This window comes from Dermacentor silvarum, chromosome 6 (genome assembly GCF_013339745.2).
Source record: "Dermacentor silvarum isolate Dsil-2018 chromosome 6, BIME_Dsil_1.4, whole genome shotgun sequence".
In the NCBI taxonomy this organism is placed as follows: domain Eukaryota; kingdom Metazoa; phylum Arthropoda; class Arachnida; order Ixodida; family Ixodidae; genus Dermacentor; species Dermacentor silvarum.
The window spans coordinates 187,786,039-187,802,486 of NC_051159.1; the positions used below are offsets into that span (position 1 = coordinate 187,786,039).

At 46.9% G+C, this 16,448-nt stretch overlaps 1 protein-coding gene across 1 annotated transcript in view; it reads left to right on the forward strand.

The window, feature by feature from the left end:
• The first annotated feature begins 4,695 nt into the window (after nucleotides 1-4,695).
• The window catches only part of LOC119456545 (inactive peptidyl-prolyl cis-trans isomerase FKBP6-like), a 33,600-nt gene continuing 21,847 nt past the window's right edge, over nucleotides 4,696-16,448 (forward strand). Inside the window, exons 1-2 of the mRNA XM_037718376.2 lie at nucleotides 4,696-4,863; nucleotides 7,285-7,418. Of these exons, the coding sequence (XP_037574304.1) occupies nucleotides 4,825-4,863; nucleotides 7,285-7,418 (173 nt within the window). The 5' untranslated portion in view covers nucleotides 4,696-4,824. The remainder of the gene's footprint in view (nucleotides 4,864-7,284; nucleotides 7,419-16,448) is intronic.

Genomic DNA, 16,448 nt, shown 5'->3' on the forward strand with positions numbered 1-16,448 from the left:
TTTTACCTATTGCTCGGCAAGTGGCACTTGCGACAGCAAACAGGGAAGCTTTAACAGCTATACGGTATTTTCGCTAGTGCGTGACAGTTGAAAACCACATACCGCCGGAAATTTTAACAGGGTCATCCTTGGGTTGCGTAAATGCCAGCTGCACGGCCAACACCTCCCACACCCACGCGCACACGGCTGCACACACACTACAAGTTATAGGTTGCCAGATTAAAACTGATTACTAGCGCCAAGTCTAGCAAGCGTTTCAGGAGCTAGCAACATCAGCGTATCACAATGGCGGCGCTCTTGCGGTGACCGATTTCAGTGCATGGGCCATATGGGCAGCTTGTCCTCTAGAGGCAGTATATTAACTCTATGCTTTTTACTTTTCATATAATTGTGCATCCAATAGTGAGTCCTTAAAATTAAACAAAACATTTTTTTTGTGTGTAATAATAAAGCTAAAACAGCTTTTTATATGCTGTTTTAACAGAAAATGAATCATTGTGACAGACGGAACGGTGCTAGCCAGGCGCGTCTTCAAGGCTTTTTTGGCTCTCCGAGAACGATGTCAATCCGAAGTCACAATATACCGGCATTCCCTTGGATACCACGATACCACAGCACAGCAGCGCCAGTTTTCCCTCTATGTAATATTGACCCTTTTCGCGGAGCAGTTTGTTTTAGAGAAACGAGATGGCGCTCACGGCGGCGCGCCATACGTCTCCTCAGCGACCGCACACGAATACGAAACCATTACCGCTTCTACCTTGCTTCTGTGCGATCAGCTGTCGGAAATGCAACTGAGTTTTTGCCAACGCAATGTGCTCCAATCATGCTAGAATAAATCATGTGGATTGAAGACGTGTGCAGTAGTTGGCTGCAAAAATAGTGACTGGCATGTTAAGGAATGAAATGAATCTGTGTGTCCAAGTTCGCGGACCGCTGCTGCAACTGTCCGAACGTGTTACCGGCACTTCGAGATGCACGGCTTTCCTCGAGGATCCAGACATTTGCTCATCCGCCAGCCTTGTATCGCTAACCTTCAAAGAAAGGGCTTCATCCCCAGAACGTCGGCAAGAGTGAGTACCACTCGTTAAACAATGACAAAGGAAGTAGCGCCGCTTCCTGTCATAGTAAGTTTCGCGCACGTTATCTATACACATCTGTCCCAAATGGCAGGGAAACTTACGCCCGCTCTATCGCCGACGTATCAAGAATAAGTGAATGGGCGCACACAAGCTTGAATATATGCGCACTGCATACGCACAATAAATGACGGACTACACCGATGGCGCACGAGTAGTCGAAGCTGAATGTTTCGTGACGGTCCACAAGAGTAAGCGAGTTACTAGCTGTAATAAATATTTGCTACAAGGTATTACTATGTACAAAACAGCTACGTTTCAAGCGTTGTGCGCAGCAAAAAGAAATCTATCGGAACTGAGCACGCCCGCGAGCGATTAGGCAGAAAATGGTCAGATAGTGGCCGCACCGATCGAGGAACTTCACTGAGTCAGAAACTGAAAGCCACTGCTTCAAAATATTCGCCGAATAAAGAACAAAGAGCAAAACACACTAATCCCGACTGAATTCATGAGCGGAATGTTTGGATAGCTTGGAATACATATTTAGCCCTGCTTTTAGAACAAGCACCATATACGCTGCTCGCGCCGTTTCGACATAGCTTAATCAGGTCCGAAAGCGCTTTGCATGTTTTCTGAAGCTGTGATAAAAGCTTAGTGTCGTCCATCTAGTCACCGCGCTTACGATATCTCCAAACACAGATGTTTTATTGCGATAACAATTATATGGACACTCCAAAGCAGATTTCTGCCGTCGGCGTCGCCGTCGCCGTTGCCGTCGCCGTCGCCGTGAGGTTCCGTATGACGTCAATGGAGATGAAATCGTCGCCGCGCGCCGCGATAAGTGGTTCTTGAGGGAAAGGGAAAGGTTGGCGCTATCTTCTGCAGCCCTTGAGGGAGCACGGCTCAGCGCCAACGCTGTATGTGCGAGTGAAAGGGCGCGAGGGACGCGCGCTTTCACGGGGAGTGAACGCACGGCGGAGAACAAACGCGCGTTCTGTGCCGTGCTCCCTTAAGGGCTGCAGAAGTAGGCGTCTCTTTCCTCCTTTACAATCACCATATATGTAGAGCAAACGCGCCTTCTTCTGACGCACGAAAGGCCGTGGGGGGGGGGGGGGGGGGGGGAAGGGAGGGGACGTTTAGCTGCGGCACCAAGTACCTATTTATATCAGAGGCTCCGGCAACAGTCACCAACGCCGCACGCATTTTGTGCGAACGTGGGCAAAACGCCGACGGCGTCGACAACAGTTCTGCGTGTTGCCGGTGCTGCTGCATCTCCAAGTTTATACAGCTGATAAAGCTACTATCATTACTCCGTATAGCTCTCTACAAATTTGCTATCGCAATTGATGCTTCGCCTTTCAGGTGAAACTGCGACAACTTTTCTAAGCCGCGCCGGCGTCATACACTTCCATTGTAAACAAGGAGGCAACGGAGGCAGTTGAGGCAAGCAATGGACGCGTCACCACGTGATCAAACATGGCAGCGCCCACGGGATCGCCGCGAGAAGGGTCAATAGTGAGAAACTCTATGCCCTCAAGGTGTTATAGTGAGAAACTCTATAGTCCGCACAGATGACGAGCCAGTGGGGCAGAAGGGGCAGCGTCGCAGTGAAATTTCCGTATCTTGAAAGGTGATGCTAACGTAGGAAACGCAGCTTTCCAATCCACGGCGATGAAGTCCGTAACGGTAGCGAAGCCACCAGAGCAGAATTGCAGGATACGGTATCAGCAGATGCCTGCGTAAAAGATGCGCAGAGTCCGTGAGCACACGTGAAGCCTGCTGCCGGCCTTGCTGCCAAGTGAAAAACGTCGCGCGAAAAGTCGTGGGGGGACGGGAAGGAGGGGAGGCGACGTTTAGCTCCGGCACCAAATGCGTAATTATATAGAAACGTCGTGAGGCGAGAAGGTGGTAAAGACTTCCGACGCTGCTCGACGAGTGTCCCGTTCTGATCTCGTCGAAAACCTCCGAGTCGCCCCCAGAGGCACCGGCAACAGTCACCAACGCCGCTTGCGTTCGGTGCGAACGCGGGCAAAACGCCGACGGCGTCGACAAATTCTGCGCGTTGCTGGTGCTGCCGCATGTCCAAGTTTACACAGCTAATAAAACTACTATCCTTACTCTCTCAACTAATTTGCTATCGCAATTGATGCTTCGCCTTTCGGGTGAAACTGGGACATTTTTTTTTTTTTTACTGGTTTTTCACCATTGTCTCAGCATTTTATGAAGACCAAAAAGGCCTGCAAACAAGGCGGGTGGAAATAAAAAATGTCGCCGTTTCGCCCGAAAGGCGAAGCATCGATTGCGATAGCAAATTAGTAGAGAGCTATTCGGAGTAGGGACAGTTTTATCGGCTGCATAAACTTGGACACATCGGCTTACTAACTGAATGAACAATCGTGGTGTCAGCGCGCACAAGCAAACATGAAAAGATCACACTGAATGACCGCAGCCAACGACTGTCAAAACGCTGGCAGCAAGCGCAGGTTCGCGCGGTCTATCGCTTCAACGGAAACCAGAGCCCTGTGGAGATAAGAGACGGTGCGGGCGACGGGCACCACCGGGAAAACTGCGAAGAAGTTGTTGGCAGACGAGAAGCTGCCCCCCCCCCCCCCCACCCCATCCCCCCCCCCCTCTTCCCGCATTGTTGCTTTCGCGTGGGAGATTCAGTGGCAAGATACGCCTTTGGTGCCGGAGCACAGCGCCGCCCCGCCTCCCTATCTCCCATACCCCCACGCGACGGTCGCGTTTGCTTTCCGCCGAGCGTTCGCTCTCCGTGATAGCGCGCGTCCCCCGCGCGCTTTCGCTCGCGCATACGGCGCGCGGCGACGATTTTTTCGCCCTTGGAATCTATACGGAACCTCACGGCGAAGGCGACGCCGACGGCAGAAATCTGGTTGAAGTGTCCATATAATTGCTATCGCAATAAAAGAAACACAAGAAATGGTACAAGAAAGGCGGCAGCTTATTTTATGAGAATCAGTTGTGCGTGACCCTATAATGATAAAATTTTCAATAAAATGAACCTCGATATTCGTGTGTCTAGCGAGGACTGTTTACAGAATGCAAAAGTGAGAATGATAATTGTATATGGAACATTTAAAATGTTTGTTTCAAAATGCAGTTTTTACCATTTGTGAATAAAGTATATTATGTGTCTTCAATATGCAGTTTTGCTCTTTCTTTCCGTCTAAGGCTAAAGTGACTAAGCAGCATGCAGTTTGCTTGTCTTAGCCCCGACCAAACATCACAAGGACAATAACACAGGTCATGTTACGATACACGCAAAAAACAATGTCACCAGTCAAGTAATCTAAGGAAAGTATGAAATAATGTTGCTTTCTATGGTGATGTTGACTGCGGGGAACCGGCGGCCTCCCCTTATTTTTTGCGTCAGCTATACGTGTCTTGCTTTGGAACCGAAGCATATGCATTATTAGGTTGCTGTCACTTTAAGGACAGCACTAATTTTCCGAAGCCATAGTAACCGCGACGCGCAAAGAGACACCCTGCAAGCGCAACAACGAACCTTCGGCGGAGACGCCGACGGCGTCGACTCCAACTAGCGTGACGTCACACCGGCGTACGGACGCCTTATTTTTTTCTAGGTGGCGTTGGCTAAGCGCACTACTAAAACGTGAAAATCGCCCGCCGGCAGCTCTGAGCGGAGCGAACCGTAAAGACGCTCAACTAAAACTCTATTCAAAAGAAGCGTTTTACAGTAACTGCAGTTGGAGGTGCCTTATCAATGGAACCGTTGACAGAGGACGGCGGGGTGCGGAAAGAGGTGGGTGCCGACATGCTGTTCGTTTATCGTTTTCGCGCCGCGCACAACGGGTCGCGTCTCTCGCCGTGGCCCATGCATGGTTGATTTAAATGTATTTGGAAACGGACGTTTGCCGTCATCTTATTACAATTGAGAGTTTGTACAGTCATGCAGAGGTAGTTGCAGCTAGGTCGCATTTTGTGAATGTGAGCTCCACAAGGATTTGCTTGAGAAACGCCGATCGGCATTCGACACCAAGAGCAAACAGTTGCTTAATTTCACACTTCATGCAACGACTACCCATGTTGGCAATTGACGCGCATATTTCTATAGTATAGTCAGCGATGGTCAAGTCGTCGCGTCACCGAACGTTTTCAGTGTTTCGTCATATAATAGCTGTTACGGGGGCCTCGGGAGAGAGCACCCGATTAATAAAGCGGACACCCAAGGTGCAGCGGGGGATCCTAGATCTAGCTATGACCGCCGAGGCCGCAGCGTGCCGCAAACCGGAAGGTCGGATGTCCGCGAGGCCTAGGCGAGCCCGTGAAACATCGGACCATACCGGGTTCCGTTCTGTGTTCCCGTTGCCGCTTGGTGGTCTAGGCGCCGCCAAAGTTCGCTCGAAGGCCACGTTGTTTGCGCAATTTCCCACTTGCCTCGCGGCCTAGGTAGAGGAGACTGGCTTGCACTGGCAGCTCGAATGCGCGACGTCAGTCAGGTTCTCCCAACCAAAGGAGGCATTGTCCCAACGAACATAGTTTGGTAACGCTGGGTTCTCCAAACGGTGCTATACGTGACGTCTGGGACAGTGCACACGACGAAAAATTGCCTGGGATATATGCATACAACACCAATCGGCAAATTATGCTCCCCAGACGCGCGTGGCGTTTGGCACAATAAGTGACGAAAAAAGCGCCCACGCGATGGGGCCCCTGTTTACCTGCCCGTACGTTTACCTGCCCGCACTCCATTTGCGGCGACTAAATTTGAGAAACGGGCTTTAATAAAACTGCAAGAACTCCCGGCTGTGAGCCGCGCACGTTGGAGGGGTTCACTGCGGATTTGGAATGGGGCTTTGTAGGGCTGTCACGTACGCAGTGTGTGCACAGCGGAGCCGACCCTTGCATCAAGGCTCATTCACACCGGCGACTTGAGGAGGTCGCGCGACCATTTGCGACTCGCAACCAAAAAGTGACCGAAGGCGGCCGATGTTAGTCGCGCGACCACTGTCAGTACGGCGCGACGACAGTCTCGATCGTAGCACGTGTCGACTGATGGACGCGTTGACAATGACTCTTCTCGTGGCGCCATGCGGGCGCTGCCGACAGTTCCGAGTGCGTTAGTCCGCCGCATGCGCACCGAGGCAGGACGTTGAGAAAAAGCCAATTGTTTTCTTTTACTTTTGAATGATTTGTGGAGGCTGGCAAACAAAGAAACATCGCCAGGTAGTCTGTTTCTGTGCATACGAGGTTGAGTGCTCCAGCGTCGGCAATGCGCCGCAGTGAAACAATGCGCGGTTGGAGCTGTCGATCGGTCGAGGTTTGGATGAGGCTTGCAATAGATACGTGACGTTACGAAAGGCCACAAGAACACGAAACGATAAGTGCCCACCAGGATCGAGCGCAAAAGTTGGAAAGGCCTTTGACATACCTTTCCAGCATTTGCGCTTCATCTGGCGTTCATCATCTGCAAAATGCGTGCTCTGTACTGACGAGAATTCACGCAGATACGTGCGACGAGCAGAATAGGTGTCGATTTATATGTAATCCTAATATTGACAGTGCAGATCGAAAGACAAAAACAGAGATTGTGTTATGTGTTGTAAAATGAAATGCTAATTCAAGTTTATTATTTTAAGCACATAAATCATTGTAATACATGTGGCCGATTTTACCATTCTATGGTCAGTGCCCTGTGCCACATTAATTTATAAAGATAAAAAAACTATTTGCATTTTTTGTGCTTACACTCAAATAATTCACCCTATTCAATGTTATCTCATTAAAGCACATTCTCTCTCTCTGCTATTCAATGTTAAATCCACCCTTACATACATCTTCCCACAAGCCACAGCTGTCCCATAGCATGCATTATCACCTAGACATCTGCCATGAACACTTCATTCTTCCCCAATGCACCCAATGTGATAACTCATAGGAACAGCCTCCTAGAATATATTCTCACATGCACTGACTGTAAATCATTCTGTGAAATGGAAAATAACCACCTTGCCTAATCCCCGGATCATAACCCTTGCATACTCCAGCATTACTCTACTGACGAAATGTCTTAGTTTTTGTAATTGTTTCTTTTTCTGTTTTTTCTCTTTGTATTTTTGGTGTACTGTTCATTGTTCTGATATTTTCACATGGAATGAAGCCCTCCCATATGTAGTGCCTCTGGGCCTTTAAGGCAGAAATAAATGAAATAATTTTTGTGCAGGTGGTTCAACCTGGCGTGGGCCCACTGATCTCTGAGAATTGCACCGTCATCTTGCACTATAATGCCTATGTAAGTGACAATAAGAGTGAGCCCTTCGACTCAACCTGGCTGCGGAACCAGCCTCACAGATGCAGGTCAGTACACCTGCTGCAGCACATAACAATTAATTCCACATGGAATCTAGCTCCCTAATCATAAAAAGCCAGCTTGCTCATTCGTGTATGTCACATCTGCCCAACCACTGTCTATAGCCTGGCAGAACTCGTGCATTGGTGGCTGCAGTTTATCAGCTACGGCTACTTATAATGCACTTAAAAGGCATTCATTGTTACCGTGCGTGGCTTTGTGTCCCAGCAGAAAAGGATGCCCACTATTCATAGTGACTGTAGCACTAATGGCTGTATTCTACTTGCTAGCTGGGAACTAACCAGGTGGTTTTTACCTTTTGCTATTTGAGTACTTCACAGTTGTCTTGCATTAATTAGTCACTATAAAATGCTTTTTCTATTGAGGGCAAACATATTGAGTTGGTGCTTTGGTTTTCAAAGTCTGTCCCAAAGCATCCTGTTTTTTTCATCATCATCATCAGCCTATATTTTCGTCCACTGCAGGATGAAGGCCTCTCGTTGCAAACTCCAATAGCCCCTGTCTTGTGCTAGCTGATTACAACATGCGCCTGCAAATTTCCTAACTTCATCACCCCACCAAGCTTTCTGCCGTCCTCGACTGCGCTTCCCTTCTCTTGATATCCATTCTGAAACTAGTGGTCCACCGGTTATCCATCCTACGCCTTATATGGCCTGCCCAGCTCCAGTTCTTAATGTCAATTAGAATAAGAATTTTGGCTCTCTGATTTCTGCTCTCTGATCCACACCGCTCTCCTCCCGTCTCTTAACGTTAGGCCTAACATTTTTTGTTCCATCGCTCTTTGTGCGGTTCTTAACTTGTTCTCGAGCTTCTTTGTTAACACCCAAGTTTCTGCCCCATATGTTAGCACCGGTAGCAATGATTGTACACTTTTCTTTTCAATGACAGTGGTAAGCTCCCAGTCAGGATTTGGCGATGCCTGCCGTATGGACTCCAACCCAATTTTATTCTTCTGCAAATTTCTTTCTCATGATCAGGGTCCCCTGTGAGTAATGGACCTAGATAAACGTACTCCTTTACAGACTCTAGGGGCTGACTGGCGATCCTGAATTCTTGTTCCCTTGCCAGGCTATTTAACATTACCTTTGTCTTCTGCATGTTAGTCTTCAAACCCACTCTCACTTTCTCGGTTAAGGTCCTCAATCATTTGCTGTAATTCGTCCCCATTGTTGCTGAATAGGACAATGTCAACTGCAAACCGAAGGTTGCTGAGATACTCGCCGTTGATCCTCACTTCTAAGCCTTCCCAGTCTGCGAGCTTGAATACTTCTAAGCATGCAGTGAATATATAGCATTGGAGAGATTCTCGCTCCTTGCCTAACCCCTTTCCTGATAGGTAACTTTCTACTTTTCTTGTGGAGAACTAGTGTAGCAGTGGAATCTTTGCAGGTATTTCCCAAGATATTCATGTATGTCTCCTGTACTCCTTGATTACGCAATGCATCTATGACTGCTGGTATCTCTACTGAATCAAATGCCTTTTCATAATCTATGAAAGCCAAATAGAGAGGTTTATTGTACTCTGCAGATTTATCGATTATCTGATTCATACCTGCCAACTCTCTAGGACCCGACTGCAAATCGCCCGAAAAGTAGTCGCCACAGCACAGCGTTTTTTTTTTTTTCTTTTTTCGTTACTGTTTTTTTTTTTTTTTTTTTTTCTACGCCCTATCACCATGCGAGAAAGCAGCGCGAAAGCAGTTAGTCACCACCATGCACCTTGAATTGTGGTAGCAGTCGCCGGCACCACCACGAACGCGAGCAACCGACGGGTTAGCAGGTATGCTGATTGATGACATGGATGTGATCCATTGTAGAATATCCCTTCCTGAAGCCAGCCTGTTCTCTTGGTTGACTGAAGTCAAGTGTTGCTCTGATTCTATTGGAAATTATCTTGGTGAATATTTTATGCAGTACTGAAAGCAAGCTAATGGGCCTATAATTTTTCAGTTCTCTAACATCTCCCTTCTTATGGAATAATGTTGGCATTCTTCCAGTTCTCTGGTACACTTGAGGTCGTGAGACATTGCATATAAAGGGCCACAAGCTTTTCAAGCATATCTCCTCAGTTTTTTATTAAATCGACTATTATTCCATCTTCTCCAGCAGCTTTTCCCTGGGTCATGTCTTGCAAGGGCCTTCTAACTTCATTGCTAGTTATAGAAGGAGCCTCTGTATCCTGGTCATCACTACTTTGAATGAAAGTAGTTTGGCTGCTCTGGGTACTGTACAGGTCAGTATAGAATTCTTCCGCTGCTTTTACTATGTCATCAAAATTGCTGATGATATTATTACCCTGCTTATCTCTCAGTGCATACATCTTGCCTTGTCCTATGCCAAGTTTTCTTCTCACTGATTTCATGCTGCATCCATGTTTTACGGCTTCCTCAATCTTTCCCACGTTGTAATTTAGAATGTCCCTTACTTTCTTCTTGTTGATCCGTTTTGACAGTTCAGTGAATTCTATCTGATCTCTTGAGTTTGACACTTTCATGCTTTGTCGTTTCTTTATTAGGTCCTTTGTTACTTGGGAGAGCTTACCTACTAGTCGCCTTGGTGCCTTACCTCCCACTGCAATTGCTGCTTCTGAAATCAGCCTAGTTACGGTTTCATTCATTACCTCTATGTTAACTTCATCTTCCTCTTCTAAAGCAGCATATTTGTTTGTGAGCACCAGGCTGCGTCTAGGTTGGCCTGTTTCTTCTTGACTAATTTTACCCTTTATCTCTTCAAAATGAAACAAATCCTAGACCTCACTTACCTATGGTCACTGTACTTTACCCTACCTAACACTTCTACATCCTGCACTATGCTGGGATCAGCAGAGATTATGAAATCTATTTCATTCCTTGTTTTTCCATTAGGGCTTTTCCAGGTTGACTTCCTGTTGCTACGCTTCCTGAAGAAGGTATTCATTATTTGGAGCCTATTCCTTTCCGCGAATTCTACCAACATCTCTCTAGTGTTCCTAGAATCGATGCCATAGTTGACAATTGCTTGCTTACCAGCCCGTTTTTTCCCCACTTTTTCATTGAAGTCGCCCATGACTACAGTAGTACTGAGTTTGCACCTTTCTCATCGTTAATTCCACATCTTCATAAAACTGTTCTTTTTCTTCGTCATCGTGACTGGAGGTTGGGCTTGTACTACCTTTACTCTATACCTGCTATTCAGCTTTATTACGACTGCTACCCTCTCATTAATGCTGTAGAATTCAATGTTGCCTGCTATGTCCTTATGGATTAGAAATCCTACACTGTATTCTCTCTTATCTGGAAGACCTCTGTAGCAGAGGACGTGGCTGTTAGTCAGCACTGTATAAGCCTCACCAGGTCTTCTAACCTCACTAAGGCCAATAGTGTCCCAGGCAATGCCTGATAATTCCTCAAACAGCTCTGCTAAGCTAGCCTCGCACGAGAGCGTTCGCGTGCTGAATGTTGCCAGGTTCATTTTCCAGTGGCGGCCTGTCCATGTGTGTAGTATAGCCCCACTGGCTCTTGGCAATTTTTCTTTCTTTGCCAGTGTCAGGCGCCACTCCAAGCCTGAAAAATGTAGCGGACTGGAGGAGGATTCGAGCCTACGACCTTCAGATTATAAGCCCAGTGTTCTACCTCTGCTCCATGCCACCACCTGTTTTTTTACCCTAGCAATAATTCCAATATAAAACTTGATAGCCCATTAGGTTATCGACACCAATAAGCTACTAATCTAGCGTACATATTATATTAGTCTACTTTTCCTGGGTTCTCAAGTTATTTGAGGACATGATGATGACTTCAGGAATAGCAACAATATTTCAGGCAAGATTCGATATGTTCGTTCCCAATATTTTACAGGGTTTCTTTTGCTGCTTTGTTTATTAGACTGCTCAGTAAAACAATCTACAGCCTCAATAATTGACTGAATTCAGCTTTGATAATAGCTGCCTGCACACATAAAATAGTGCATGATGATGTTGGACAGTGCTTCTACGATCGCAGCCTTTTTTTAGTTTTTATCATTGTGTGGCTGCTAGTTAGTCTCCCTCTCAATGACACCTGCCATACATTGCAGCATACATGTTTAGATATTCAGAACTATGAAACTACATTAAGGGTGATGTGACCGCCGAAGTTCACAACCAGACGTCCTTGGGTTGCACAGGCACTGTGGGAGCAAGCAAACCCATTACTTGGGAGTGGCCCCTAATTAAATTGTGCTTAAGAAACGATCAATATCAACTTTGACACTTGAAGCCGCTTCGCAATGCCCATCACCGATTTTTCAGGGTTTTCACTCATCATGACCTCCACCTGCTGGAGAAACTCAACAGCTTGAATGGCATCTGTCTATGTCTATTTGTCTTTATAACAGATTATATTGACCAAGAGCTCTTGTCTCACATCAAAAACAAAGGATCTTGCGACATTCAAGAAAGTCGCAATCTCCAAGTCGCTGTGGTTGGTTTCATCTCCACCATCAGACTAAACGTTGATACCCTGGAATAAATGTGCTAGATAGATGACAGAGGGATTGGTGTGGACGAAGTAAAGCACCTAGACAGATAAAACAAGAATGTTTATGTTTATGGCAATTCCAAGTTTTGTCCTCAAATACCTTGCACACCTGGTAGGTGCTGTAGGCATCGACAAGGTTGGCGATATGGGCTTGTTGGTCGGCCATTATGGAATGGTATCTGGATAGCGCAGCAAAACATGGGCACTAGAAGAAATGAAGACAAAGACAAGTGCTAACTGTCACCAACATTGGTGACAGTTAGCGCTTGTCTTCGTTTTCGTTTCTTCTTGTGCCCGTGTTTTGGTATTTCATTGCCGTTGACGTCATGCGGAACCTCACGGTGACACCGACGGCAGAAATCCGCTTTGAGTGTCCATATAATTGTTATCGCAACTGCGGGAGAGGCACACATACAGAAATACACGCCAATGCTGACTCACCACTGAACAGTTTACTGGACACAGAGCAACACATGTAGGTCACAATAATCACTGGCACATACATGAAAAATAATGTTTCAGCAGAGGAAGTACCCCCGTTAACATCGATTTACTTGCAGCCTACCTTTAGAAATATTTAAATGAATGAAATGTGTCATTAAATGCTATTTCTTTTTTATTGCGATAGCAATTATATGGACACTTCAACCGGATTTCTGCCGTTGCCGTCGCCGTGAGGTTCCCTATAGATAAAATCTTCGCCGCGCGCCGTATGCCCGAGCGGAAGCGTGCGGGGACGCGCGCTATCACGGAGAGCGAACGCACTCAATCACCCACGCGCAAGCAAGGAAGCGGGAAGCCAGCGCCGGAGGGAGCGCGGGGGGGGGGGGTACTTGTACTCTGCCAACAACCGCGCTCGTCGCTCGCCTCTTATCTCCACACGGCTCTGACCTTTATGCGCCGTGCATTCGCCGCTCAGTTTCCATTGAAGCGATAGACCTCCCGTACCTTCGCCCGCTGCGGCGTATGGGCTTGCTGCCAGCGTTTTGACAGTCGTTGTCTGCAGTCAATCAGTGTGATCTAGTCATGTTTGTTTGTGCACGCTCACACCACGCTTGTTCATTCAGTTAGTAATAGTCGGGCCACATTTTCTAACGCACGCTACACATGCAATGCTGCCCGGATCGGCAGTGCAGCGCTACAGGTGTGTCCCTTCGCACGCGCTGCCCACGGGAAGCGCTTCTCATCAACACCACCGTTTCACACGCGCCTTCTCGTGGTCATCGAGTCTCTCTTCATGTCGGTCTACTTACGCCGCAGCACCCCTGCTTACTTAATCAGCTCATGCTTACTACAATTCATATTGCTACCAAAGCCGCTCACCTTACTTCGTATGACATTGCTGTGTTGCTTTCGCATTCATTGCTTCGCCCTTAGGGCAAAACTGTGACATTTTTGTTAGAGTGAAGGATGAATTCTGAATACATGTGTGTTTGTTGTTCTCAATGTGATGAACATTAAGGCGGCTATAACATCATTGTTGTCATTCCTTCCATGTGTTATGTCTTTACACCTGATGCTTTTCACCTTTATGCCAACACTCGCATCATTGCAAGGCATGGCCGTGTGATCACCATGTCATCCCTGTTAAAGGATTGATACAGTTGTGCCTGAGCAGAGTTTCTGCATTAAAAATAACCTGTTTCTCATTGCAGCAGAGACGTGCAATTATGATCTACCTGCATCAGTACTTTCAGCGGATGTAATGTCCAATATTTATGAATCTGAATTGCTGGACAAGAGATCAAAGAAATTAGCATTTCTTTTTGTTAGCTCACTTCTCCACTGTGTCAGTGACGAGGATTATTGTGAGATGCAAAATGCATAATCTTGTGCCTTTTTCAGATTAAATTAACTATATGCAACATGCAGTGCCATGCAGTTAATCAGTTAAATGTAGGGGTGTGCGAATATAAAATTTTTAATTTCGAAGTGAACTCGAATAATGAAAACCAAGTGCAAATCGAATGTAATATTTTTCGAGTACGAATACTATTGGTTTTGTAAAAATTTTCCACCAACCAGAGGTACGAAACAAAGAAATGTTTATTGTATAGCAAATGATGTATAGGAAAGTTATGCATTGTGGTCAACAAAATTCTCTAGTACAGTCGAATCTCGTTAATCGAACACGCTTAATTCGAACTTCAGTTTATTCGAACTGACGCTGTGGTACCGTCAAAGTTATGTATATTCCAATGGGTGAAAACAACCGGCAATTCGAACGCGCAAGCATTTGCGACGGCTAATTCGAACATACCGTGCTCACAACAATGCTCTCAGCAGCGTGCTAAATCACGCGGCAGCGCCTCCGACCAGCATTGCTCCGACCCCGGTATAAAGCTTAGGAGAGACCCCTCAACGCCGCTCACCAAAAATGTCACCCTCTCTCAGATGCGGCGGATAAGGTACAGGCGAAGTTGCCGAGGCCAAATCTGCTTCCCTGCCGCCCTCCTCCTCCACCTTCGATAGTCCCCACGCGCTCGCGTGCCGCCGGCCCGGCGTGGGCTGTTTCGCGGTCCTCGCTCGCTGTGTGCTTGCGCGCCGTGATATTTCACGACGTGATATTGACTGGCAGCGTTAGTACATCGTGCTATGGTGCACGAATAATTCAAGAATAAGTCCTTCCTTTAATTCAAACTTCTTTTAATTCGAACAAATTTTCGGGCCCCTTCGAGTTCGAATTATCGAGATTCGACTTACAACACTTTTGCTTGATAGTATCATAACTACAGTTATTTAATGTTATCATGAAAGAAGCATAGCTGTTCGACATGTTCAGGGAGCAGTGACACCCACTTGCATGTCACAATTTCTTCAGACATCGAAAAGAGCCGCTCACTGGACGCACTATATTTAGTGTCTGGTCTCAGCAGGTATGTCTTCGCAAGCCAAGCCAACAGGGGGCACCATGCTTACACCACGACTCACACGGATCTTCTTTCTAGCCCGAAATTTCATCATGCACATATCTTTCAATCTTGAAGAAGGGTAAAAAGAAGGACACCGACCACAGAAAGAATACAAAAATAGATGTGTCGGCTCCACTGATGGGAGCCTTGTTCACAGTGAAATTAAGGACGTGCGATACAATGTTTATATGGCTTTAACATATGACGTAAGCAGCGCATGTAGATATGGGGGGGGGTTCCGTCATTCCGGTTGAGGGTGCTATCTGTCATTTGGATTAGGAGGGATTCTAAGTTGTGTCTTGAACTCAAATTTCTTTCCTTTTCTAATATCTTGGCGTTATCCCAATCAATCCTGTGGCCCAAGTCACCTGCATGTTCTGCCAAGGCGCTTGATGCAACTTTTTTTTGTTTACATCATGATATGTTGCTTCAACCGCTATTCGAAATTACCTGTCTCTCCGATATATACGCAGTCGCAGTCTTCACATGGAATCCCATAGACAATGCCAGGATACTTTATCTTCGGAAGCTTTTCTTTCACCTTTACGAGCCAATGGCGTAATTTTTGGGATGGCACGTGAGCTACCTGGACGTCATAGCCGCGTAGAACGCGAGTCAAACCCTCGCTCACACAGGGCACATACAGTATGGCGGCGCGTTTTCTTGGGAGCACACAGTCAGGTCTTGGGGGCTGAGACAGATGGCGTTCCAGCGAGTTAACAAATGACCTCGGTTAGCCACATGCCGAGAGATTTCGGCGCACTCCTTGTAGGTCAGCAGCCCGGCTTTGTGGCTTTGTGCAGATACAGTTGGTTCTGCCAAGAAGAGAGGCTACCACCGATCTCTTCTGGTTCGTCGGGTGCACTGAAATTTGCAGATACCTGCCTGTGTGTGCGCTCTTTCTGTACACGGAAAATGCCAGACTGTGACGGTCACGTTCCACGAGGACGTCCTGAAAAGGTAGCTCGCCGTCTTTCCTCGACTGTGAATTGGATAGACGCTTCAATACTATTCAAATGCGACAAAAATGAAGAAATTTCTTCTCGCGGAATTATGCAGAGCGCATCGTCTACGTAATGTAGGAAGACCCTGGGCGGCGAGTTGAAAGAGGCGAGTGCTCGATCCTCAAGCCATTCCATTGTTAGATTTGCAGCAGTTACCGAAATAGATGCACCCATCGGTGTCTCGTGCACTTGCCTGCAAAAGGTGCCTTCAAAAGTGAAGTTGACCCAAGGCACAAAGGGTTGTACTTCTCCTTTCTATGCACTAGCGGTTCGGCACCGCCACTCTACAGTTTGCCAGAAATACATAAACCTAACGCCCCGATGCGACCAATTGTTGACTTTACTCGCTCTCCGCTTCATAAACTGTACAAATACCTTCATAAGGTTCTTTCCCCTCTTGTTGGTAGAGGTGCCACTCACATTTGCCATTGTGAAGACTTCATAAGCAAGGTACGTAATTTTACTGCCGACGATCAGAAAGCGCTTGTCTCGTTCGACGTCGTGTCGCTTTTTACAAGCGTTCCTATTCGACTCACTGCAGAAACTTGCACCGCCGCTCTTTAAGATGACCCTACCCTACCAGAAAGGACACCAATCGATGTTAC